The sequence below is a fragment of the Leucopleurus acutus genome (genome assembly GCF_964270905.1).
Source record: "Leucopleurus acutus genome assembly, chromosome: 7".
NCBI lineage: Eukaryota > Metazoa > Chordata > Mammalia > Artiodactyla > Delphinidae > Leucopleurus > Leucopleurus acutus.
Window position 1 is genome coordinate 69654625 of NC_139150.1, and position 25360 is coordinate 69679984.

General features: G+C 37.2%; 1 protein-coding gene across 3 annotated transcripts in view; it reads left to right on the forward strand.

Moving 5' to 3' along the window:
- The window catches only part of FOCAD (focadhesin), a 310232-nt gene that overhangs the window by 182932 nt on the left and 101940 nt on the right, over positions 1-25360 (forward strand). For all 3 annotated transcript variants that reach the window (XM_082843135.1, XM_082843136.1, XM_082843138.1), the window contains 5 exons: positions 8899-9033; positions 12528-12578; positions 13590-13673; positions 21348-21480; positions 24696-24881. In XM_082843135.1, coding sequence (XP_082699261.1) covers positions 8899-9033; positions 12528-12578; positions 13590-13673; positions 21348-21480; positions 24696-24881 — 589 coding nt within the window. The remainder of the gene's footprint in view (positions 1-8898; positions 9034-12527; positions 12579-13589; positions 13674-21347; positions 21481-24695; positions 24882-25360) is intronic.

Here is a 25360-nt window from a genome sequence, read left to right on the forward strand (position 1 = left end):
TCTTTATTTTAAAGTCTATTTTATCTGATATGAGTATTGCTACTCCAGCTTTCTTTTGATTTCCATTTGCATGGAATATCTTTTTCCATCCCTTCACCTTCAGTCTGTATGTGTCCGTAGGTCTGAAGTGGGTCTCCAGTAGATAGCATGTATATGGGTCTTGTTTTTGTATCCATTCAGGGAGTCTTTGTCTTTTGGTTGTAACATTTAATCCATTCGCATTTAAGATAATTATCGATATGTATGTTCCTGTGACCATTTTCTTAACTGCTATGTGTTTGTTTTTGTAGGTCCTTTTCTTCTCTTGTGTTTCCCGCTTAGAGAAGTTTCTTTAGTATTTTTTGTAGAGCTGGTTTGGTGGTGCTGCCTTCTCTTAGCTTTTGCTTGTCTGTAAAACTTTTGATTTCTCCATCATATCTGAATGATATCCTTGCCAGGTAGAGTAATCTTAGTTGTAGTTTCTTCCTTTTCATCACTTTAAATATATCATGCCACTCCCTTCTGGCTTGTAGAGTTTCTGCTGAGAAATCAGCTGTTAAGCTTATGGGAGTTCCCTTGTATGTTATTTGTCATTTTTCCCTTGTTGCTTTCAATAATTTTTCTTTGTCTTTAATTTTTGCCAGTTTGATTACTGTGTGTCTTGGCATGTTTCTCTTTGGGTTATCCTGTATGGGACTCTCTGCACTTCCTGGACTTGGGTGGGTATTTCCTTTCCCATGTTAGCGAAGTTTTCAACTATAATCTCTTCAAGTATTTTCTTGGGTCCTTTCTCTCTCTCTTCTCCTTCTGGGACCCCTGCAATGTGAATTGTTGGTGCATTTAATGTTTTCCCAGAGGTTTCCTAGGCTGTCTTCATTTCTTTCATTCTGTTTTCTATATTCTGTTCTGTGACAGTGAATTCCACCATTCTGTCTTCCGGGTCACTTATCCTTTCTTCTGCCTCAGTTATTCTGCTATTGATTCCTTCTAGTGTATTTTTCATTTCAGTTATTGTATTCATCTCTGTTTGTTTGTTCTTTAGTTCTTCTAGGTGTTTTTTCTTTAATTCTTCTAGGTCTTTGTTAAACATTTCTTGCATCTTCTCAATCTTTGCCTCCATTCCTCCTGGCCTGGGTTTATGGGTCGTGTAGTCATCACCAGCCATATATTTAGTTGATTTGGCAGGAGTAGTTGTTAATTCCTGGCTTATGCTCTGTTCAAGTAGGAGCAATAGCCATTTTGAGCAATAAGGTTGTGTAAAAAATTCTGTGGAATTATATTAGGTTTGCCATGTATGGTTGAAGATTTTGGGCTCCATTTTGTAAAATAGGAACAGCTATGGTAAACTTCCAAGTTTTCATATAAAACAATATTAATTTAGGTGGGTGGGCAGAAGAAACATTAATGCCAATTTTTACCAAAGTTTGAGCACCTTGCCTAATGTCATTTTAAAGATACAGTAATTTTAGTTGCCATATGAAAGTAAATCTTTATGTAATATAGGGAAGTGGAAGAATCAATTCATTTTAATTATAGAAAAATGATTAAGGCTTAAATTCATAAAATGCATATATATTTCCCTTAACATATGACTCAAATATTGTATGTACATAGTAGAAAAGTCAGCAGTTTTGAATGAGGAAAAAAAGATTAAGAATCAGCTCTAAACCAGAGTATAACAAAGAAAGAGATCATACTATAGATATTGTTTTGTAACATGTTTTTATTCAGCTAGCAGTTTATCATGGACACCAAGTCATGTAATAATCTACTTCTGACAGCTAATTGAATGAGCATGTGGCTGTCCTGTATTTAATGAATTTCCTATTGTGGGATACTTAAATTGTTTTCTGTTTTGATTTTGACTTTTCATATGATGCACCATACTGTGATAAATTTTTTTTTATTGAAATATAGTTGACATACAAAATTATGTTTGTTTCAGGTGTACAATATAGTGATTCAACATTTAACTACATCATGAAATGATCAAGACCATAAGTCTAGTAACCATCTGTCCCCGTGCAGAGTTGTTACAACATTGACGATATTTCTCGGTGTGTAATATGTCCCTCTGACTTATTTATTTTCTCACTGAAAATTTGTATCTCTTAATTTTCTTCACCTGTTTCGCCCACCCCCCGAACCACCCATTTGTTCTATCTGTGAGTCTGTTTTCATCTTGTTTTGTTTGTTTTTTGGTTGTTAGATGCCAAATGTAAGTGAAATCATACAGTATTTGTCTTTCTCTGCTTGACTTACTTCACTTAGCATAATATTCTCTAGGTTCATCCACATTGCTGCAAATGGCAGTATTTCATTCTTTTTTATGGCTGAGTAGTATTCCATTGTATAAATATACCACATCTTCTTAATCCAGTCATCTTTTGATGGGCACTTGGGTTGCTTCCATGTGTTGGCTATTGTAAATAGTGCTGCTATCAACATTGTGGTGCATGCATCTTTTTGAAATAGTGTTTTCATTTTTTTTGGATATATACCTAGGAGTAGAATTCCTAGGTCGTATCGTAGTTCTATTTTTAGTTTTTTAAGGAACCTCCATACTGTTTTCCGTAGTGGCTGCACCAATTTGCATTCCCACCAGCACCGTACCAGGGCTCCCTTTTCCCCACATCCTCTCCAACATTTGTTATTTGTAGACTTTTTGATGATGGCCATTCTGACCGGTGTGAGATGATACCTCATTGTGGTTTTGATTTGCATTTCTCTAATAATTACTGATGTTGAGCACATTTTCGTGTGCCTATTAGCCATCTGTATGTCTTCTTTGGATAAAAGTCTATTTAAGTCTTCCGCCCATTTTTTATGTTGTTTGTTTTTTTGTTATTTAGTTGTATGAGCTGTTTGTATATTTTGGAAATTAAGCCCTTGTTGGTTGCATGATTAGCAAGTATTTTCTCCCAGTCCATAGGTTGTCTTTTTGTTATAGCGATGGTTTCCTTTGCTATGCAGAAGCTTTGCTTTTAATTTTGTATCTGCTGAACAACTTTTCAGCAGTTTTTTTTGGTGGGGGGGGGTTAATCTATTTTGATTGAATTTCTGTTATTTTTCTTTTTTTACCTTGGAGTCTAAATTCCATTTATCTGAACAGGGGAAGGAACTGGCCTTTTTTTAAAAAAAATCCCTCTGGTTATTTGGGGGAATAAAGCACTAATTTTCTTGTCAAAGGATATTTCTGACACATTCTTACTGTGAGTTTGCTAGTTCATGCCAGGAGAGTGTCCAACATGAAATAGATAATTAATTCAGACAGAATCTAGCAAAAATGAAAACTGAACGTCCCTGCAGGGAGCTCTTTTGTCATTCTTTCTGTTCCTGCAGAGAAATCAATGGAGTTTACATTGGAAGATATTGTTCCCTTTAGGGGGAGGTGTCTCAGGGAAGCTGCAACTTCTGACATGGCGGAATAAAAGAGAAACCTAAAATCCCAGGCCGCTGAGTAGTGATTCCCTTGGGTGGCTTGATAATCTAGATCAGTCTGTTTAGTCAATGCCTTTCTGTTTTTACTTGTAGCACTTACACAGTTCCAAGCCTCTTCTATTCAGATGTTAGAGTTATAAGTCTGTACTACAAACTGCCAAACAGTTTTTCTGTCATGCCTCCTTTAGAAATGGCATTGTGATATTAGGGATTGTTAGTATGAGAGTAGCTTTACCACATCAAGTACACATATTTTTGATTCATTAAGCCACAATTTGGGATTTAGATATGTGCCTTTACATTATTTGCCATCAACAGTACAGAAGTTGAGCAACTCTAATCATCAGAATTACTGTCCTTTAGATTATAAGGGACTTGAAAAAAGGCAACTCAATATTTATTCTTATTTTTTTTTACAACACTGCTTTGATAATACACTAGTCTCAGACATTAAAAGACTGAAATTGCTTAAACCTGTGCTAGTAATTTTTTTATACCTATAACCTTTAACCCCATATTATTAGGTTAAGAAAGAATGTTATTTTTCCCATTGTTTCTGCTCCATTGATTATAGCGCCTTAAACTCCCTCTTATCCCATGTTATTGTATTTTGGTAACAGAAGCATCCTGTTTTATGAATTGTGTGTGCTGAATTAGCTTAAGAGGGCTTCACTGCATGGTGATGACTTGAGTCCTCTAATTGTGAAGGCAGTTTCTTTTACCTTCATTATGAAAAGGGCAAATAAGGCGGTTTTCATAGCCTAAACGTTTTTAAAAAGCTTTCCCTCTGTTGGAGTAAAGCATCAGGACAAAAGGAGTAGGCTCTTCTTGGGAATTTCTAGAAATACCTTTTGGAGGTAAAATTAGAAGATAGCTATCTGTTCCTCTGCGAAGAAACAAATTCATTCTTACAGCTCAAGAACTGAAGCAAAGACTCTGATTCTTTTGCGATTCATTATCTTTTCCATTGGCAAGCTTCTTTTACACTGTATAAAGCACATTTGCATACAATTGCCTCAGTATTGTCTTTACTGTTAACCTTGTGCTATACGTAGAGCAGGTGTTAGTAATATTATTTCCGTTTTGCAGCTGCGGACACAAATTGAAGGACATTAATGACTTTGCCATAGTCCCACAGCTACCAAATGGGAGAACCTGGGGTTTCTGACTCTAGTCATGTGCTCTTTACAGTATATCATGTTGCATCAGATCTTCGTAATCTGTGCTGTTTAGTGTCGCTAAGGTTCTTGTGGAAGAATAACATGGAAAAAGTATCATTCTCCCCAAGAAACAAAAATGGCAACAAAATATACATAACGTAAGCGTTCAGAATGGAATGAATTCTCCAAAATCTCATAGACAAACTAAGCAAGATGTTCTGAGTCATTAGTTGGTAAATATTCATATGCTATGTATGCATAATACCTAGGCATTGTTCCCTCTATTTTGTTTGTTTTTGCTTGTTTTGCCCTTACTGTTGAATTGTGGGCTTAGTATTGTAGGCTGATAGTTTTCCTTGTATTTTATTTGTTTTTGCTTGTTTTGCCCCTACTGTTGAATTGTGGATTTAGTATTGTAGGCTGATAGTGTTGTAGGCTGATAGTTTCTGTGGATTTAGTATCATAGGATTTAGTATTGTAGGCTGATACTGTTGAATTGTGGATTTAGTATTGTAGGGTGATAGTTTCCTGTGGATTTAGTATTGTAGGCTGTTAGCACTTTTAAGATCTTATTGCACTGTCTTTTGGTCTTGTCAATTTTGAAAAGTTTGTTGTTACTCTAAATTGCTCCTTTGTAGATAGCCTGTATTTTCTCCCATTTATCTCTGAAGATTGTCTCTTTGCCTTTGGTTTTAAACAGTCATATTATAATGTATAGACATATAAACTTATTTTTAGTGTGGCTTATTTGATTTTATTTTTCTGTGCAAATCATTTGGGTTATGTATTATGGGAGTGCTTTTTGAAAGTGGTCCAGGTACCCCCAGCTCACTGCCATTTTTTGTTAATTTCTCAGCTCATTGGTTTCTAGTCCAACCATTACACTAGGGTGCAGCCCTTCAAGGGTGCTGGTTTTATGTGGGGGTCTCAGTTCTGACTCTCTTCCATCTATAGAATAAAGGCAGTATCTCCTCTTACCATGTGGACATTTAAACTCAAGCTATTAGGTTATGGAAACTGACAACTTCCTTTCAATACCACAATGCAGGTATTTCCCTCTTTGTTTCCGGCACTGGGTAATTAACCCCACCCCCATTTTTCCTTTTCGGCTCAGCTATATATAAAAGAATTTTCTTCTTTATCAGTCATTTCAAGTATGGCCCATCACGTTGTTGGAGCCAGAAGTCAGTCTATTTTTGGAAAACAGACAAGTCATTGGGTAATAAACAGTAGGCCGAAACAAGCCAGTAAAGACCAGGAACAGGAGCTTGACTAATCTGATATAATATGACAGATTGCACAGGTCAGCAGGCTGGTGGATCAGATCCACAGGGTTCTAGTAGATGGACACAGCAAGATAGTAATCGGTTGAATCCAAAGCCCTCAGGGCTGGAAGATCTCTAAGATCTAGTCAAGAACAGCCAGGGTTGGGAAGGTCAAAGGAAGCAGGCTTCTTCATTAGAGGCTTCCCTGCTCCTGATTATGTATAGGCAAGCCTGGATTTAACGTATATTCCCTGCAGGTATACCTTGCTTACATTTAAGGCACAGTTCATGGCTGGGATTCTGGAATATCTTCTCATATTCCACATGTAGAGTACCATTTCAGGCACTAGTTTGCAAACTTTCTAGGAGGAAGACTTTTAAAAAAATTAGTAAACCTTTGAAAATACTTAGAGGAGATAGCCTCACTCCCCACCCACCATCCATGGACAGGGCAAGCCCTTTTTGTACTCCCATAATTGGTGGCCAGAGATCTTTTTTGTTGATCTGCAAAGTGCATCAGAACATGTATGAGACCGTACTTCCTCCTGGTATTTTGATTTACGGAAATGTTTGAATGACAAAGCTGTTGTTAGCAGACCTTTCATCTGAGTTACAGTCCTTTTTCCCTCGTGCCTGCAGGATATTTCTTTCTAGATGTCTTTCCATCTGCTCCAATTAAACATATCCATCCCCCATCTCCTGCAAAGGTGCTCCTTCTTCAGGTTTCCCCTCCATTTAATTGTGTTGCTTTTTATTCACCCAAGTCTCTAGGCCCAAATCATCTCACTTCATTCTCCAAGTCCTTTTAATTCTTTTATTCTCTATCTCAGATTTACCATTCCTCAGGCTCCAGTACCATCAGTAGTTGATAACTACTGATAATCTGATATAGTTATTACTGTGCTAGGTGAGCGGGGTGGGGGGGGGTGAGAACTGTAAGATGTGGTCATTGTCTTTACAGAACTTAATATCTAGTTGAGAAGACAATTTATATTTACAAAAATAGTGAACAATACCAGGCAGTATGGAATTAAATGTTAAGTTGGGTAGTACAGAGTTTTAAGTGCTAGAAGTTAGAGGAAAGGAAGGGATAAAATGAGGCCCTGAATTGTAAGAGAAAAGTTAATTTTAGAATTGAGACTTGAACTGTCTTGAAACAACGTAGGTTGGAATTAGATAGGAATTTAAAGTGAGGAGAAAGCATGGATAATACAATTTTTGGAAAACTTTTGAGGTTCTTTATGTTAGGGACTACTGACAAATAGGAATTAGAGAGGTTCATGACTGCTTTGAGTTTGGCTATAAGACTACCGGAAGAATCTTTCAAAAACAGTATTTGAATTTAGTTTATTCCCCAACTCAGAAATCTCTGGAGGCTTCCTTTTCCTTTTGATTCTGATCCAAACTGCTTTGGTATTCTAGGTACTCTTTGATCCATCAGCCTTGCTTCACCAGGACTCGTGCTTTTTATGTCTACAGCTTGCTTTATTTGTGTTTGACTTATGCTTTCCATTTCCTTGTGGGATATCTGCCTGATTTCTTTCCATTCCTTCTCCAAGTCCCATCTCTAGACTTTTTGCCTCCTGATACTGTAATGACTCCCACCCACTGAAATAGCTTTCCTCCCTGGGTTCCTCCTGAAACTGTTTTCTGTTGAAAATAGTTCAAAATCTAATCATGCACCTTTTGTTTCCCAATGATTTAGAATTACAGACATTTCTCTTCCTTTTTGATATGGTGGTAAATTCTTTGAAGGGTTAGATTATGTTTTGTATTTTATTGTTCCTCTTAGTGCTGTATACTACTCTGGGTATATACTCGATGTTGAATTGATAGCTTTTAAAGAATTGGTTTCTTTTTTATTTCAAATACTGATGATTTGTAATATTAGAGCTACTTTGTATAAATGTACCTACTGTCATGCCTGACAGTACTGCCCTTAGTGAATGCTAGTGGAATCCAAATTTGTAGTGGATCTCAAGTCAAAGAACATTTTTCTGCTGTTTCATGGAAGGTGGAAAATAAGAGCAAAAGCACTGAATCCAAGTTTTCTGAGATACTTTTTCTTCTGTCTTCTTTGAGTCTCTCCTTAATCTGTGTCTTTAAGTATATATTATTCATTTATCTTTGACATCTTTTCACTTGTCAACTCATGTAGTGTTTCCTAAATAATTTATGTTTGTAGATGAAGATAAATTGTGTGTGTTAATTGAAGCTTAAGAGAAGAGATTGTAGTGGTTTAGAAAGATTAATCCTTGTTAAACTCTATCTGATTGATCTGTGCTGCCACTCTTCCTGCCTGAGTTTTAAAATTTTAATCAAATATCTGTAAGGGAAGAAATCATCCATTGTAGTTGGAATTGAACTTAAGAAGATATTTGAATATCCTTAAAAACAGATCTTGAAATGGCTTAAGAATACTTGGTTTAAGGGAATTGGGTCAAGCTAACAATAACATTTTTGTTAGTTTTATTTTAGCATGTAACAGCCTCTTAAAAATCTGAAATGACTTTTTAAACAAAGTTTTAAGTTATTATTTTAAATAATAAAATTATTCACCTACCTCATTTAGAAGTTTGTAAGATGATTTGAGAGTGTTTGATTTATGTATGCTAACATCCCAATTTTCTGAGTGGTGATACAGTTTCAGCAAGACTAGAAAACTATGAGAACTGTGAATACCTGGATTTAGAAATGTTCTAGCATTATCTCACCCTTCTTGGTTTCAGAGAATGGCTATTCAACAATGTTTGTAGCTAACCTGGAGTGAATTTTGTGTGTATTTGTGCGTGAGGGAGAGCGACAAAGCTTTGCTTCTTTGGTTAACCAAAATAAAGTAAAAAAGCAGTAGTGTGAGGCAGGCTGGATCTTCTTCAACAACAGTTTATATTAGTTTAAATAATTTCTTTTGAGGGGTGATGATTTATCAGATCTTAACTGCTAGGAGTGTTCTTGTTCTTAAGTTTCCTTATAATGAAAGACAGTACTCTTTACTAACGGCATCATATGAGCTGGGATTTTGTTAGGCATTGACTTTTGTATTTGCTTCACAGGTGGTTTGTATTCGCTCCACTTGGAATGCTCTCTCCCCAAAGCTGAGTTGTGACATGAGACCTCTCATTTTGAAGACCCTCAGTGAACTGTTTTCTCTGGTTCCTTCCTTAACAGTCAATACAGCTGAATATGAGGTATGCATTCAGAGCTCAATAAATTGTCTGTTTCTACATTGGGAAGACATGTGCTTTATCATAACTTTTGGGAAAAAATATTTGTATCTTTTGTTTGCCAAAAATCATTTAGCACTTTTTGTTCTGTGAACATGTTGATATCTTTATGGACTCCTAGGAGTAGGAGGATATCCACCCTTATCAGTCCTCTGTCTTTGAGATTTATTTACGTGAAGGATGCCAAGTTTTTATTATGAAAGTATAGTCAAGATTTTTTAAAGCCCATATGTTAAAATAGTGTTTCTTAAAATAATAGAATTCACGAGGCCAACAGTTTAAGTGCATTTTGTTGGTGTTTTAAATTCTAAAAAGTGTTACAAAGGCTTTAGTAAGGCAGGGCAGACTTCTGAGTAGTATAGACATAGTGTCATTTGTGGGTTTTTTCTAGCTTAGGCATAGAGATTTGATTTTTTACGTGTTAGTTTATTAGTTTACATTTTCTATATATAGCTTTGCTTTTCATGTATACTCTTCAATGAAGACGATTGTAAAATCAACCTGTCCTAGGAGAGGAAAATAATTTTATGAACTAGGCAATGTTTGTCATTGTAATGAATTGAAACACTTGGTGGAAGATGTTTTGCTGTAAGATTCACGTACTTCTGTTTAACATTTTCTCTGTTATCTCTTCTTTGAATGAAATGAGAGGGTGGCAGATTCATTTATGTCTCCACTTTTGTAGCCATATCCGCTTTCAAGCTCACCTTTTTATTGACTTTTCCTTCAAAGAGCCTCAATTGATTTCCACTTGAAGTCTTGGTGAACCTTTAGTTTGATTTAGTGCTTCACAGACTTTGATAAACTGGCCCTCTGTAAGATTCCAAGAATAGTCTATTACTTGTTTTAGATCACATGAGAAGACAGGATTGTAGGATAATACTTCTAATCATTCTAAATGCTACACAGTGAATAAAATCAAATTTGTCCTTACCAAGGACACAATACCTAGCATGGTACATAATGTATATTCAGAAACTAGTTGTTGAGTGAATGAATGAACCAATACAGGATATTGTGAGTTTATTCTCACATTTGGGCTTTTGTTTTGGGGTATTAAAAAAAGAATCAATTCGAGACTCCTAGAGTATATAGTTCACCAACAGTCTTTTTTATGGCCACTGTTCGTGGGTACATACCCCATGTTGTCAGAAAATCTGCCAGGCTACTGATAAGGAGCCCATACTAAAACACAAAATAAGGACTTTGTATGCAGTGATACGTATATTTATTTTCTGTCTTCAAGGGCTGAACTCATATACCTTTGTATTGCTTGTACTTTCAGTTTTTCTTACATTGAATTTATGAAGTGGCTTGTGTGTTTTTTATGTTTGCTTACATTGGTAAGCTGTAAGTTGTCTTTTGGACGATTTTTTTTTCCTTCAAATTTTACATTCCTTTTCAGTGACATTTTATTTTGGTTTATCTTCATGCTTATAATAACATTAGGATTCCTCTGTTATTCAGATAGATGGCTTGGGGACCATTTCATCCATCAGTTTCCTCCTAGTAGGGAGATTACTTCAGTGATCAGAGCCCACCTGGCAGCAGAAGTAAAGAAACGTAGGGAAAACCCCTCTCCCATCTGTCGCTCTGTCTCTCCCTCCCCGCCTCCCCCACTTTCTCCCTCCCTCCCTTCCTTTCTCCCTCCCTCCGCCTGTCTCTTCCTGTGTGTGTTTAAATAATTTGTTTTCTATTAAGTGCTTAGAGTTTTTTTGTATGTAAGCCCGAGTTGAATATAGTTTTCCCAAAACATTTCTTAGGTCGTTGCTATCCCTAGTCACCTCAAATGCCTTGTGTTTACCAAAAGTGAAGTCCAGTTTCTTTATATGGAGCTAATAAGGTCTCTTAGAATTGGCCTCATTCTGCTTTTCCGCCTCCTGCACTCCAGGAAAACCTAACCATTGTAGATTTCTTCTCCGCTTCCAAATTTTTCCATTGCTTTTCCTTTGTTCATGTTGTTCTCTCTGTCTAGTATTACCTTCTTTTTCACCTCTAATTTTAAAGTCTATTTTAGGAAATAAAGAATTGGTTTAAGTTATCTCATCCTTTGAGAATTTTTCTTCAACAGGAGTCTGTTGCTCCCAAAGTTCTTTAGCTATACTGTCTTAAGAACATTTATTTCTATTTTATACTACAGGTATATGTATACATATATTTTCTCCATTAACATATAAGCTTGTTGAAAATAGAGTCCATGTTTCAATTTGTATATTTTCTGAATTGCTTTGCAAAGTGCTTGATCATTCATTCATTGGCTCAGAATATATTTATTAGAACTGTGCTAGGCCTTAGAGATACTAATAAACAATAATAGACACTATTTTAAGTAGTTATTATATTCCCCAGTGCTCTTCCAGTTACTTTATATCAATTAGTTCTAATATCTGATAGGAAGTTATTATTTTTCATTTTATAGCAAAAGAATCTGAGGTTTTAAGAGATCTATCCATTCATTAAACAAATATTTATTGAGTATCTGCTACATGCAAGACAAGTAACTGAACCAACACTGTAGTTTCTAAGTGAAAGCTGTTTTCTAAACCCAGGACTTTCTAGCTCCCAGGCCATATTTTTCCATTATACCATGTTGTCAGTCCCTGCCTTCTGAAAGCTCAAAAGTTGGTAAAAGATATAGACATAAGCAATAATAATTATAATAACATTTGATGAGCATAGTTACTCAAAGGGCTACGGGAGTGTGGTGGTGGAAGTGACAAGCATTCTTAGGAGAAATCTAAGGAAACCTTATTTAGTCGGTGCTATTAGACTAGGATCGTGAAGAATTAATAAAATGTTGCTTTTCATTGACGATTTTAAGAGAATATGCAAACACAAGGAGGTATAGAAGAACCTCATACGATTAGCAGGGCAAGAAGTTAGATGTGGCTGAAATTAAGAAGACATTGAGTGTTGGAAGATAAATGGCTTTTTATGCTCAATGATTTATTAAATATTTGTCATTTGAGGAACTGGGCTTTATATTCTTTATGTACTGGCCTTTGAAATGAGAAAGACAGCCACTGCTTTAAGGAGTGTACAAGCTAGTAGGGAGTTGACCACATACACAGATAATCACGTTAGATGCTAAATTGTGCCATGTGCCGTATGGCCGCCAAGAGAAGGGAGAGCTCTCTTCTGGGTAGGGGGTTAGGAATAGAGGCATGAAAAAGGAGAGTGACATTTGTACTAAGACTTGAGAGATCAGTAAGAAATGGTTAGGTTTCTAAATTCAGTAATCTTAAAATTTCACCTTGTTTAACATATCCATATGTTTAGATGATGAGTCTGTTTCTGAGTATTTTCATTTTATGAATGATGGATAAGTACAGATTAAGTCAGTTACTAGTGGTATAATTTTTAAAGTGATTTAATTTCCACATTTGCTACTTTAGATTGTTTGCTCTCAATTTTATCTTTGTCTTAAAATTTTATTCTGTTGTTTGTTGATTTTTCAGAATTTTAAAGTTCAAGTCCTCAGCTTCCTCTGGAACCACACTCAAAACAAGGTACTGTCACAAGGGCGTCAGTGAAACAGAACCAAACTGGGGAAAGAACTGTGAAATAAGACTCTTAGGATAAAAATATAACTCACTTGAAATGATGCCTTCTTGGTTTTAAAAGAATTGTGACTATTAATAAATTTAGGTTTTAAAAGTTATTCTTAATTTATGCCAGTTAATACATTTTCACCATAAAATGCACTTGTTACTTTGTGACACTGACAGATATGAAGAGGGACTGTTGCCATTGTCTCTCCTTTTAAAGGTCCTTCCTCTTTCCTGCTTTGCCCCTCCCCCACTGATAAGCACATCAAACAAAAAGTCCGCTCCATGTTTTGTTTGTTTTTGGTTTTTTAAAAATTTTTATTGGAGTATAGCTGATTTACAATGTTGTGTTAGTTTCAGGTGTACAGCAAAGTGAATCAGTTATACATATACATATATCCACTCTTTTTTAGATTCTTTTCCCATATAGGCCCTTACGGAGTACTGAGTAGAGTTCCCTGTGCTGTACAGTAGGTCCTTATTAGTTATCTATTTTATATATAGTAGCGTGTATACTCTCCATTTTTCGAATGTCATTTCCAATCAAGGAGTATAAAGCAGAGGGTGTTGGTGATGTTCCACCTGGCTCATGAGTGAAAAAGCTTAGATTCCAGAAGACCAGCTCTCCCAGGGAGTAGCCGGAGACTCAGAGTCCACTTCCAGGCCTATCAAACTCTATACCCTCGTACTCCTTCCGCTAAACCATACCACCTCATGGGGACTTGAGCAATTAGGAGTTATTTTATGATTAATGTCCCAGCTAGGATAGAAATGTGGTTCTTCTGATGCCTCTGTCCAGTGCTGTTTTCTCTCTATTTTTAATTGGGACGTACTAAGCAAGGCTTGAATACCATTTCCAAAGCACTGACTATAGAACTTTGAGGTTGGTCAGGGAAGATTTTCTTTCTGCCTCCAGAGTTGATGTTTAATATATGTTGTTTCTTTTGTTTATCTTACTTTTACTCTATCTAGGACCCAGTTGTGGCAAATGCTGCATATAAATCTCTGTCACACTTCGGTGCCAGGGAGCACACCATTCTTCATCTGCCTGAACAGGTAGGTTTTTCTGCTTTCTTACCGGTATCTCTTTACTGCTACGTTTTATAACTTTACTTATATCCCCTGCTTAGGGAATTCTTACCTGTAACTCTAGATATGTTGTCCATGAAAGATAAGAATTTATATTTATAATTTGTTTAATCTGTAGTAGACTGTAGAGGTCTTAGACTTCACAGATAATGAACTGAAGCAGATGGAAGGTGAAAATGAAATCTCTATAAGGTGACTTGGTGTATGACTGCATTGCCCTGTGCCCAGGGCAAGGTCTGTGTCACTATAGGAACCACCTTACCCAGTTAGTGCGCCATCTTGAACTTCACATCCAAGCACGGCCTGCTCAGAGTAAGGTTTTCTACCACCTGAGCAGCCAGAGATCTTTATTTGTGCCGTCGGAAAAAAATCTGCTATTTATTTGTTTACTTTGAAATGATATATAGGTTAGTCCCAGAGAACTGGATGAAGAAAGTATCACTCTCTTTTAAGGGTTAACACACTGTGAGATATTATCTTAGTTTTTAGACTAGACTAAAAACATACAACCTTTTCTACTACCTACCTAGTATAACCAGCTTTAAATTATCAGGTTATATTAAGGAGTTAAGTGTATGATTTCTTTCTTTTTAAAAAATATTTATTTATTTATTTATTTAATGGCTGCATTGAGTCTTTATTGCTGTGCGCAGGCTTTCTCTAGTTGTGGCGAGTGCGGGCTACTCTTCGTTACAGTGCACGGGGCTTCTCATCGTGGTGGTTTCTCTTGTGGCGGAGCACAGGCTCTAGGCACGAGGGCTCAGTAGTTGTGGCTCACGGGCTATAGAGTGCAGGCTCAGTAGTTGTGGCGCATGGCCTTAGTTGCTCCACAGCATGTGGGATCTTCCTGCACCAGGGCTTGAACCCGTGTCCTCTGCATTGGCAGGCAGATGCTTAACCACTGCACCACCCGGGAAGTCCCTAAGTGTATGATTTCACATTTAGTGTTACTGTAATTCAAAGGCATACAAATGGTTATTTAATGCCTTTAGAGTGTAAGGAAGACATTGTTTTAGAAGAAGTTATGCGTAACATTACCCAGAATCTGTCCTTGAGGTGAAGTGGCAAGTTTTATTGTGAATTTCTTGGGATCCTCAGGCATTAAAATGAGTTGACTTTTTCTTCTGGGTTGAGCTTATGCAGAGACTAGATGCCAGTAGTAACCAGGCAAACTTCTGTTCATTGAATTGAATTGGAGGGACTGAAGATAGGCTCTTGTAAAACCAAATCCTAAGTGAGGCAGGATTTCCCGTGTCACTGAGAACTCGAAGACAGATCGGCCAGCTTGTTGTGCAGTTATCACAAACAGGAAGCCTTAACAAAAGATGTCCTATGACTCGTAAAATTAAAAAGATGGGATTTCAGACTACACCATGGTGACTAGCAATACCCATAGCTTTTGAAAAAAAGAGAGAGAAAGGTAAAGAAAAAGGAAAAAATTACATGTAAATTTGGTATGTAAACTCCTACCAATAGATTACCTACACTATCTGGAAAGACACTTTTTCTTATTTTATATATATACATACATATATATTTTTTGGCTGCACTGGGTGTTAGTTGAGGCACGTGGGATCTTCATTGCCACGTGCGGGATCTTTGTAGCAGCACGTGGGTTCTTAGTTGTGACATGCATGCAGGATCTAGTTCCCTGACCAGGGATCGAACCCTGACCCCCTGCACTGGGAGTGCAGAGTCTTAACCACTGGACCACCAGGGAAGTCCCTATATTATTTTAAATAAGCAATTGGTAATTTAGATCACAACATAATGATTACCTTTATTTTTAGCTATTATTACTGAAACATTCCAGCTGGAATGATAGCTTTTATTAAATAACTCTTGACTGTTTAGTCTCTACCTCTTTAAATAATGTTATGTTTCTATTTTATCCTACTTGAGGGTTATGTTTAGTTTCTGGTTGTCTTTGTTAGAGTTATTACTCAGCTGAGTGCTGTACGCAGTCAAATATTAGATACTTTCTTAATCTAACGCTTCTATATCCTCTGATCCCTGAATAACCATAAATAGCTCTTTATACCTTCCAACGTAAAGGGTAGTGATGTACTATATATGCTTGGGTTTTCACTAGCAGAGCGTGGAGAGCTGTAAAGGAAGTCTCTAAGACTGATTTTAGCCATGCTTTTCAACCTTTTTTCTGCCCTAACCCGCTTCTAGGATGTGATTCCCTCTCATATGTAACAGAGGTTCACTACCGTGGATATTCTTAACTGAGATTAAGATGACAGGACATATGGTTTAAAAGAGTCCACCCCATTTCAACCCCCAGTTTCTGATATAGAGGACCTTCCTCTGCATGGAGAATCATTACTTCCAAGACCACACCATGCATTGTTCTTCTTCTTTTTATTAATTACTGATTTTCAGTTTGGCTGTTTGAATATCTAAGAACTAAAAGTCCAGAAAATGGTCAGTATGTTCATATTCCAGACAAGTCCCTGAAGGCTAAGGGTGCAACCCCAGATCCCACCTCTGTTTTGTAGATAGTGGCAGTGATGTGAAACTGTGGCTCACTTTCTACAAAAGCATACTTTCAACTGTTTCAAAAGTCTCTGCCAGGTAGGGACTTCTCTAGTGTAAAATCTAAGATTCCTCCTTGTTGTCAGAGTTTACTCACTCTGCACCAAGGGCGGTTTGGTTTACTCACAAAACCGAAGGCTACTTGTATACCTTTCCAGTGAAAGGTGTACAGGTTCTCTTTTTCTATTTGTGGAAACTTGTGAAATAATCTTTTAACAGAACATACAGTGAATTTCAAGTAGAAATTTTTTTTTAAAAAGAGAATTTTTTTAAAAGATACTATCCACATGGTTACTTTTGTGGATTATAATTCAACTACTTTTGTAAGTACACCTTTAAATGTATCAAAGAAAGATTTCTTGTTCATTGCTGCATCAACTTAAACTGTGAAACTTGTTGAAAGAAAGCTAACAGGCTGGTAAAACAGAAGGCATTAAAGGAGTGACAGACATCAGAAGGAATATTTAGGGTTAAACGAAGCAGTACCGCCTAAGGTAAGATGGAAAATATCAATGGAGAGTAGAGCTGAATGAGATATCATGTGAGCCAGGGATTTGAATAGCAGATTCATTAACTCATCTTTCTTGTCACTGGTTTGTTATTAGGAAGTTTTGTGGGATCGTTGATGATAGACACTTAACACTTGCATTGGTTTAGTGATTATTTATTGGACGTATACTAAGTGCTAGGCTGTCTTATGAGCTGGGAATGTTGAATGAAACCATGTGTGAGGTGAACGTGATAACCACTACACTACGGAAATAAGGCCGGTGAATGAATCCATGTGTTTGTTGGTTTGTAAAAATATTATTGTTAATCACTTGAAACATGCAAGTCTAAAGTTGGTCAAAAAATTTCGGGGGGGCTTCTTTGAGGACCTGTTGATTTCAGTGTTAAAAAATAGACATGAATGATTTTTCCCTTTTAGTTTGTATTTCTTTGTCTTTTTAGCTATTTATCCTTCTCCTTTGCCTTCTTTAGTGCCCCCTGACACCCCCAAAATGAAACAAAACAGAAAAACAAACCAAAAAAACTATAAAGAATGGTTTTTCTGGTAAAACAGTCAGTAATTGATAAACATTTAGGTTGACTCTTCTCTCTGACTTGGGTTCTTTAAAAAATGCTTGGCTGCTTAAGAATTAAACTTTTTATTATAGAGCTCTTAAGATAGTGTTGTTGATTTCTGGAGTTAATTTGAGAAGCGAGTAATATAAAAGAACTTATTATGCACCCTGGGTTGGTATTAATGTGGTGTAACCTGTTCCGCTTTGATTTAAGTGAATGTTATTGATTTCATCAGAAGCTGTTTCTCTTCTTAAATGAATTTATGCAGATACTTAACGAGTTCCAAATAAATCCTCTGTTTATGCACAAACTCCTGGATTTTCTTAGGTTGCACACACAGAAACGTGGTTGAAAGGTTATCTGGCTCAGAAAATGTAGTAAGTAAGGCATTTTGTAGGATAAGCTTTCCAATATTCAACTTAAAGCAGATTTTAAAAGTAATTTATCATTTTATATTTGGCTCTCCCTTTAAGTTTCTTCAACAAAGCTTAGCTATAATTGGAAGCGTGTAGTTGGTGTGCGTATGTGCGTGTGTGTGTGTGTGTGTGTGTGTGTGTGTGTGTGTGTGTGTGTGTTCTAAATAGACAGTTTTTTCCTGGATGTTTGAGTAGCTAATGTAATATAGTTAGCAACATTTTATAATTTTAACAAGTATTTTTTCATATGACTTCCCTTGATTTTCCTTAGTTGTACTTATGTTGATCTTATTCACTTGTTGCATACAAACAAAGGGAAAAGACTGGGACTAGCATAGGGAAGCTGGAACAAATACTTCTTTAAGAGATGAACAGAGGAGTAGGGAAATGCCATGAAACCAAAGTCTAACAATAAGTGCTACTTAGTTCAGGAGAATCAGCTCACCTTTGAAGAAACAAAATTGAAGGTGTAATCCTACCATTATAAGTAGGCAGAGTATATCATCTATACTTAAATTACAGTACATTGGGGCTTCCCTGGCAGCGCAGTGGTTAAGAATCTGCCTGCCAACGCAGGGACATGGGTTCTAGCCCTGGTCCTAGAAGATCCCACATGCCGTGGAGCAACTTAAGCCCCTGCGCCACAACTACTGAGCCTGCGCTCTAGAGCCCGTGAGCCACAACTACTGAAGCCCACGTGCCTAGAGCCCGTGCTCTGCAGCAAGAGAAACCATGGCAATGAGAAGTCCGCGCACTACAACGAAGAGCAGCCCCCGCTCACTGCAACTAGAGAAAGCCCATGAGGAGCAACGAAGACCCAATGCAGCCAAAAATAAATAAATAAAATAAAATAAAATAAATTACAGTACATCTCTAGTGTCTTTGTTAACATATATGTGTATGTAAGATGCAGACATATGTTGTTTATCGCACAGCAGATAAATTAATATAGGGGTGCAGTTATGTGAACGCAAAATTAGACAACTTAAGATGGATGAACGGATCTTTTTTTTTTAAAATCCCCAACCTAGTAGGTCTTCTTTAGTGGCTGTCGGAAATATTGATGGCCTGTGTGCTGTGACTCATTGAGCAGTTAAACTGGATAGGTTAAAATGTGTGCAAAAAATATCAGATTCCTTTTATACTACATAATTCTGGAATTGGGAGCATTGGTCACTTGGCCTAGTTCATCCACGAGCTGAGGTCCCTCTGAAGTTGGTGGCAGCTTCCGCCTCTATTTCCTATGCTTCCGCTTGTGCTGCTGCCTCTTCTGCTGCCCCTCCTCCAACCCACACTCTCCCCTCCCCTTTCCTTTCTTTCCTATCGCCTCCCTTCCTCCCTTCCTCCTTCCTTTCTTTTTAAATAACTTTACTGAGATATAATCCGCATTCCATACAATTCACCCATTTAGAGCATGCAATTCAAGTGGTTTTAGTGTATTCAGAGAACTGTGCAACTAATCACAGAGCTGCCACAATCTAATTTTAGATCGTCTTATTAGCAATCAATCCCCATTACCCCTTTCTTTCCCCCCAGCGCTAAGCAACCTTTAATCTACTTTCTGTCTCTGTAAATTTACCTGTCCTGAACCTTTCCTATAATGAAATCATATAGCATGTGATCTTTCGTGACTGGCTTCCTTCACTTAGCATAATGTTTCCAAAGTTCATTCATGTGGAACACATATCTGCACTTCATACCTTTTTATGATTGAATAATATTCCATCGTGTAGGTGTGCCGTATTTTGTTTATATGCTCATGGATATTTGAGTTGCTTCCATTTTTGCTGTTACAACTAATGTATTCACATTTGTCTGCAAGTTTTGTGTGATCATTTGTTTTCACTTCTCTTGGTCATATACCTGGGAGTGGAATTGCCGGGCCATACAGTAACTCTGCATTTCGCTTTTTGAGAAACTGCCAAACCGTTTTCCAAAGGGGCTGCACCGTTTTACCTTCCCACGAACAGTGTGTGAGCGTTCTGATTTCTCCACATCCTCACCATCCCTATGAGTTTTCATATTAGCTTAAGTGTTTACCGCTGGCTTCCACCTCCCCGAGTCTCCTATCACTTGTGAATGTGACATGTAGCAGAGCTTCCCAGTGCTCTGATGCTCTGGTGCAGTATCTGGTGTTATTCATGTAGCCTCCAGCTGTAAGCATTGTTGTCTGTTTCCCTCCCTATGCTGTTCAAATATTATTTTCAATTTGTACTATGATGTGTAAAAAGTCAGGAAGCAAGGTAAACAGACCCAGAACCAACTCCTTTTTTGGAAACTTTTTAGGCAACTAGGACTAGTTAAAATCTCTAAGATACCTCTTGATGATACCAAATGTGGCAAATTCCAAGTATATACACAGACCAGAAGCACTCAGAAAACCCTGCTTGTCAGAACCAAAAGGTTTGCAAAGGTGCCAGGGTTCCTCTGGTGTGCGCTGATATCAACAAATGCAGGCATGCCCTCTGCGGAGCATGCGTCATTGTTGTCTCTGTAATTATGGCTGGCTCAGTCCTCTGAGAATCAGATCCTCAAGACTGAATCAGAATTAAATCTTGTCTTGGAAAGTGCTTGGTGGTCAGGTTGCTTTCACTCCTTCACTACTGAAAAGAACGCTAGTTATGATTGAAAGGCTTCATCGGAGTTGAGGTTATTATACGTGAGAAGCATTTTATCTCTGTTTGCTTTTATCCCCCTGCAAGAATCCTAACTCAGTGCAGTTCCTAAACGGAACAGTGCTTTGGGGACCTATGAAAAAGGCAGTCTGCAGGAATTGTTAATTATTTCTAAAAATAACTCCGGGAGACAGGCTAATGGTAATGACTGGGTTCTGGCACTTTATGGTTATAGCAACCACATTTATATATTTTGATTTCCTCCCCTAATGCTTAATTATCTCCATGTGGGCATTATCATGGTGTGTCATTGAAAGTATTAAAAATTTAATTAATTGCTTGACAGTTATAGCTTGTGGAAACTACAATAGTGGTAATCTTTTTACATTTTTAATTTTTGGTTCAAATAAACCTAACTAATCACAGAGTAACCACAAAATCTTCAAATGGCAAATTAGACACTATAAAGTATAGCTACCAACTGCAGATTTTAGTGTTTTTATATTCCATAGAAACAAACTGCTAAGTCTAAAAAAAAAAAGTCAGCTACAGCATTCTGTGTCTTCCTGATCTCTACTATGTATATTCTACTAGAAGATTTTAAGCTTTGTCATAGAAATATGGCTGAAATCACAAATTTTTAAAACATGTATTCAGACAAGGCAAATATTTAATTATAAACTACAGAAGTTCAATATATTGAATGTGTGTTTGCATTTTATTGTCAGATGGTATAAAATTTTATTCGCTTTCTATAGTAATCATTGCTTAGGCTGGTTTATGGTGATTTTCTTACTATATTACCTATTAGTTCTTTACATGGATCTGGGAGTGTATCTAATAAGATGATTATAGAGTTTACCATTTAGTTAATCCGAAAATGAATAGATTTTTAAAATTAATTTTAATGGTCTTTTGGCATTGTAGAGCAATGAGTCTAACTTAATTTTTTAAAGGAAAAGATTTTACATAATATTTTAGTATCGCCTTCTCTATCATTTCAGGTAAGACCAGAAATCCAAATTCCTGATGACCTAGATGAAGATGAGGAGGGCGATGAAAAGGACGTGGATCTTTCCATTCCTGGTTCTTGCTATCTCAAACTGTTGTCACTCACTGCTCCTTCCGTTTTACCAGGTGACTCCTATTTTGTGTCAGGGAAGCTAGCACTTTTTTAGTGATTTTAACTGTCTGATTAATTGTGCTCTTTTGTGATGAACACCTATTATAGCTTACTTTAATCTTAAATACTTATTTTCTATGTGTCTTATAGGGACTGCTTGAGGTAGTATGGTGTTCAAAAACACACTGAAAAATGTTAGACGCAAGTAAAAATAAACTGGAGAACTAGTTTAAACAAGCATTTTCACTGAAAAATTTAAATTCATCTCAAAAGTTAAATTTATTCTACAAGACACATTTTCAGTGAGACTTTAAGTCACTGATTCAAATGGTTCTTTAGCTTATTTATATAAGATAACTGAAAAGATCATTAGAATCTTCAGAAATTTCCTGGGTAGTTTCATCATTAGAAATATATTCTTCCTAAAGAAATGGTGGTACCAGTATTTGAGAGCTATACATTAATGCTTTTAAAAAATAGATTAACTTGTATGGTCGTTCAGCAATTTTTTTTTTCCAGCTTTGATATAAAGCGTACAGGACCTTGACATTTTAAAAAATTATTCTAATTATACCTAGTTGTTCTAATTCAATAATAGCCAACATTTTCCCAAGCATGCATCTATTACCTTATTCTGTCCCAAATCTACCCTGAATGTTCATGGATGTAAAAATTTAATTTCTCAAAATTAAGTTCAATAAACACAAGAAATGTCATCTTTATCTTCTCAGTCATAATCTCAGTAGCCTGTAATGTTAGAAGTTTTTATCCTTGGTTTCATCCCACATGGAGATTCCTGAGGAATTCAGCCAAGTATATAGTAGTATTTCTTGCTAGACAAAGCTCCTGTCCCAAATTCCTGCCTCCTTTCATTAGAGAAAACTGAACGGTACAACTTAGGCAGAGTCCACCTTTTCTTTTCTCCTGATGTCCAGAATAAGCCTTAAGGACTTGTTCCCTTTTTCTTTCTCCTGATCGTCCCCACTTCTACCTGAAGGCTCTTCAGAGTCTAGGACCTCCCCTGCGGTTAATAGTAAGCCCAAGGAAGAAAAAAGCCATCAGTTATCCAAAGTTCCTCCTGTAACCCAGAATAACCTTAGAGTTCAAAGTCCTCTTGGGTTTTTGCATTCATGGTATTTTACTTTCATTTAAACTACTCTCAGGACTGGAATTATTTGATAATCCTTAATTCTCTGAAGAGCTTGACAAGTAGACAAATTTTCATTCCTGGGTTAGTCTTCGTGTAGACGTGTACTTATCTCTTGACGTGTATCAGCTTTTACAAGAATAGGGTGTCTTCTGAGAAAGCATGAAATTCTTTCCTCACAAATGCATGATTCTTAGGTCCATTCTGAAAAGTCTATACTCCTCCCAAGCTTGAAGCAGTCGTACATGTGCATGTACATACAGGAATTGTAATGTATGACCTGCAGTTGGATATTACTCACACTTTTCATTTAGATGATGTGTTGATCAGGGTCTTCGCAGGAAATTCAGAGAAAGTAATTGAGAGTTTAATAAAGGGACTGCTTAAAGGTGTGTTGTCAAGGTTAAAGGAAATTCACAAGCAATGGTGAATCACCTAAGAATGGTTAATGTCCCTCAGCCTGAAGAGGTAAGGGAAGGGAGCAGTTAGGAGAATAAGAGAGAGCTTCTGTGTCATAAGAAGCTCCTAAGGGGAGCAAGGCCCTTCAAAAGAGGGATGCAGACTACCTGGGGCAGTCCTGCAGGAGGGTGTCTGGGGATTACATGCTCTCACCTCTGTTTGCACCCTGTGATCTCCTGCCAGTGTCTCCCATTGGATGAAGCCAACTAAAAGCCAGAGGACAAGGGAGTCTGATGATGCAGTTGTGAAAGGTTATTCTTCCGGGGCACAGAGTAGGGTTGAGAGCGTGGATCTGGAGGGGTAAATAGAAAACATACTACACAGGTGTTCTCTGGGCTTTGAATGGAGAAGCTTTGTTGCACCTAGGAAAGTTCTATATAGGAATGACAGAACTGGGTACATAACACATGTTCCAGTGAGTACTTCTGCCTTTAATTTAATCGTGGTCATTTAAAGGAGACTTTTAGACCTATTCAGAATGAAATTCTAGTTTAGGTAGACAGACTCTTGCTTTTTGTTCCTATAATAAGAGGCACCTGTGGTGGTTTCCTTTTTTGTTTTCCATATGATTTGTTTAGCTTTAATTTTTGTTGTTTTTGTTTCTGCATTGGGCAACCTCTAGTGGTCCTTAGGAAAATAACACTTGAATATAAACCTATAGTGCTAATCAGGTATTTTGTTTGGATACCCTATTGTCTTCTGATCCCACATTACTGCATTACCTTATAATAAGTGAAGATGTCAAGCAATAAAGAGCTTGGGCTTAATTAGAAGGAACACAAACAAAGAAATAATGAATTAATTTTTTAAAATACGTGTACTGATATTACTGCAGAATGGTGGATAGTCATAAAGGGCCTCTCTGAAAATACCTAAATGACAGGAGGGCACCAGTCATGTGGACATTGGGGATTAGTGTGTTCCAGGTGGAAGAAATGGCAAGTGCAGTGGCCTTGACTTAGATATGAACTTTGTGTTATTGAGGAATGGAAAAAAAGGCCTTGTGGAAGTGTGTCTTTAACACAGCCAGGAAGGAAGGTGGGTGGTAGAGATGAGGTCACGGGGAGAGTCAGGGGCTAGGTCATAGAAGGCCTTGATCATTGTCAGACATCTTGACGTTATTCTATGTACAGTGAAAAAGCATTGAAAGATGTTAGGGAAGGAAATGACATAAAACTCTAGCTTCTTTCTGGGTAGAGGATGGTTCAGAGGAGTGGTCATGAGGAGAAGAAACCAAGAACTAGTTTTTAAATTTATCCAGATGAGGAAGAGAGAAGATAATGACTGGGCAAGTAGCAGTGAAAATGGAGAGAAACTGATGGATTTGAGATATATTTTTAAAGGTAGATCTGAAACGACTTGCTGCGTATAAGGAGTGTGAGAAAGAGAGGAGTTAAGAATGACTAAGTTTTTAAGCTTGAGTTACTGGGTGCCATATTCTGGTTTGGGGAAGACTACAAAAGGGCTGGGAATCAAGAATTGTTTTTTTACTTTGTGAAATTTGACATGAAGTATAGCTAAGTTGTTGTTGTTGGTGTGTGTGTGTGTATGAGTTAAGAATGAATGTTTCTCTTCTAGCATACTATATTCACTCTACTTTTGGTCTCCTTTTATTTCTTTCAGCTTTGGAGGAATTTTTTACATCACTTGTGAAGCAAGAAATGGTGAATATGCCCCGTGGGGTGTATCACTCTGCATTAAAAGGAGGTGCCCGCTTAGATCAAGGAAAGACTGTAGCAGGAATCCCCAATTTCATGTTGAAAATGTATGGAACAAACAAGCAGCCGGGTTTGAAACCTGGCCTTGCGGGTAAGCACAATACATAGTATCACGGTACAGGATTTTAAAGTGATGATTTAAGTTTCTCTTCCAAGTAGGGTGTAATAGGGCATGGAAAGGCATTGCTGCTGCTGCTAACGTCTAGACACAGCTGGATAAATTACAAAAATGAATCACATTTTAAAGCCATCAGAGAACTGTAGAAACAAAGACATAGATAAAACAAAGAATAGACTGAAGTTATGGAATGGAGAGAACATTTTAGATTGTTCCCTATGGACCTGTCCCACTCCCCAGCCCCTACCCCATGGGAGATATTCACTGATTCTGGTTGTGGGCTGGGATTGGCTATTGGCCCAGGAAGAGGCCTGTTGGAGGGTAGAGAAACCAGTAAAGCTTTTAGTGGTTTCATAGGACTAGGCTGACGTGATGATTAGTTTTATGTGTCATCTTCATTGGGCTAAGTGATGCTCAGATAACTGGTAAGTATTATTTCTGAGTGTGTTTCC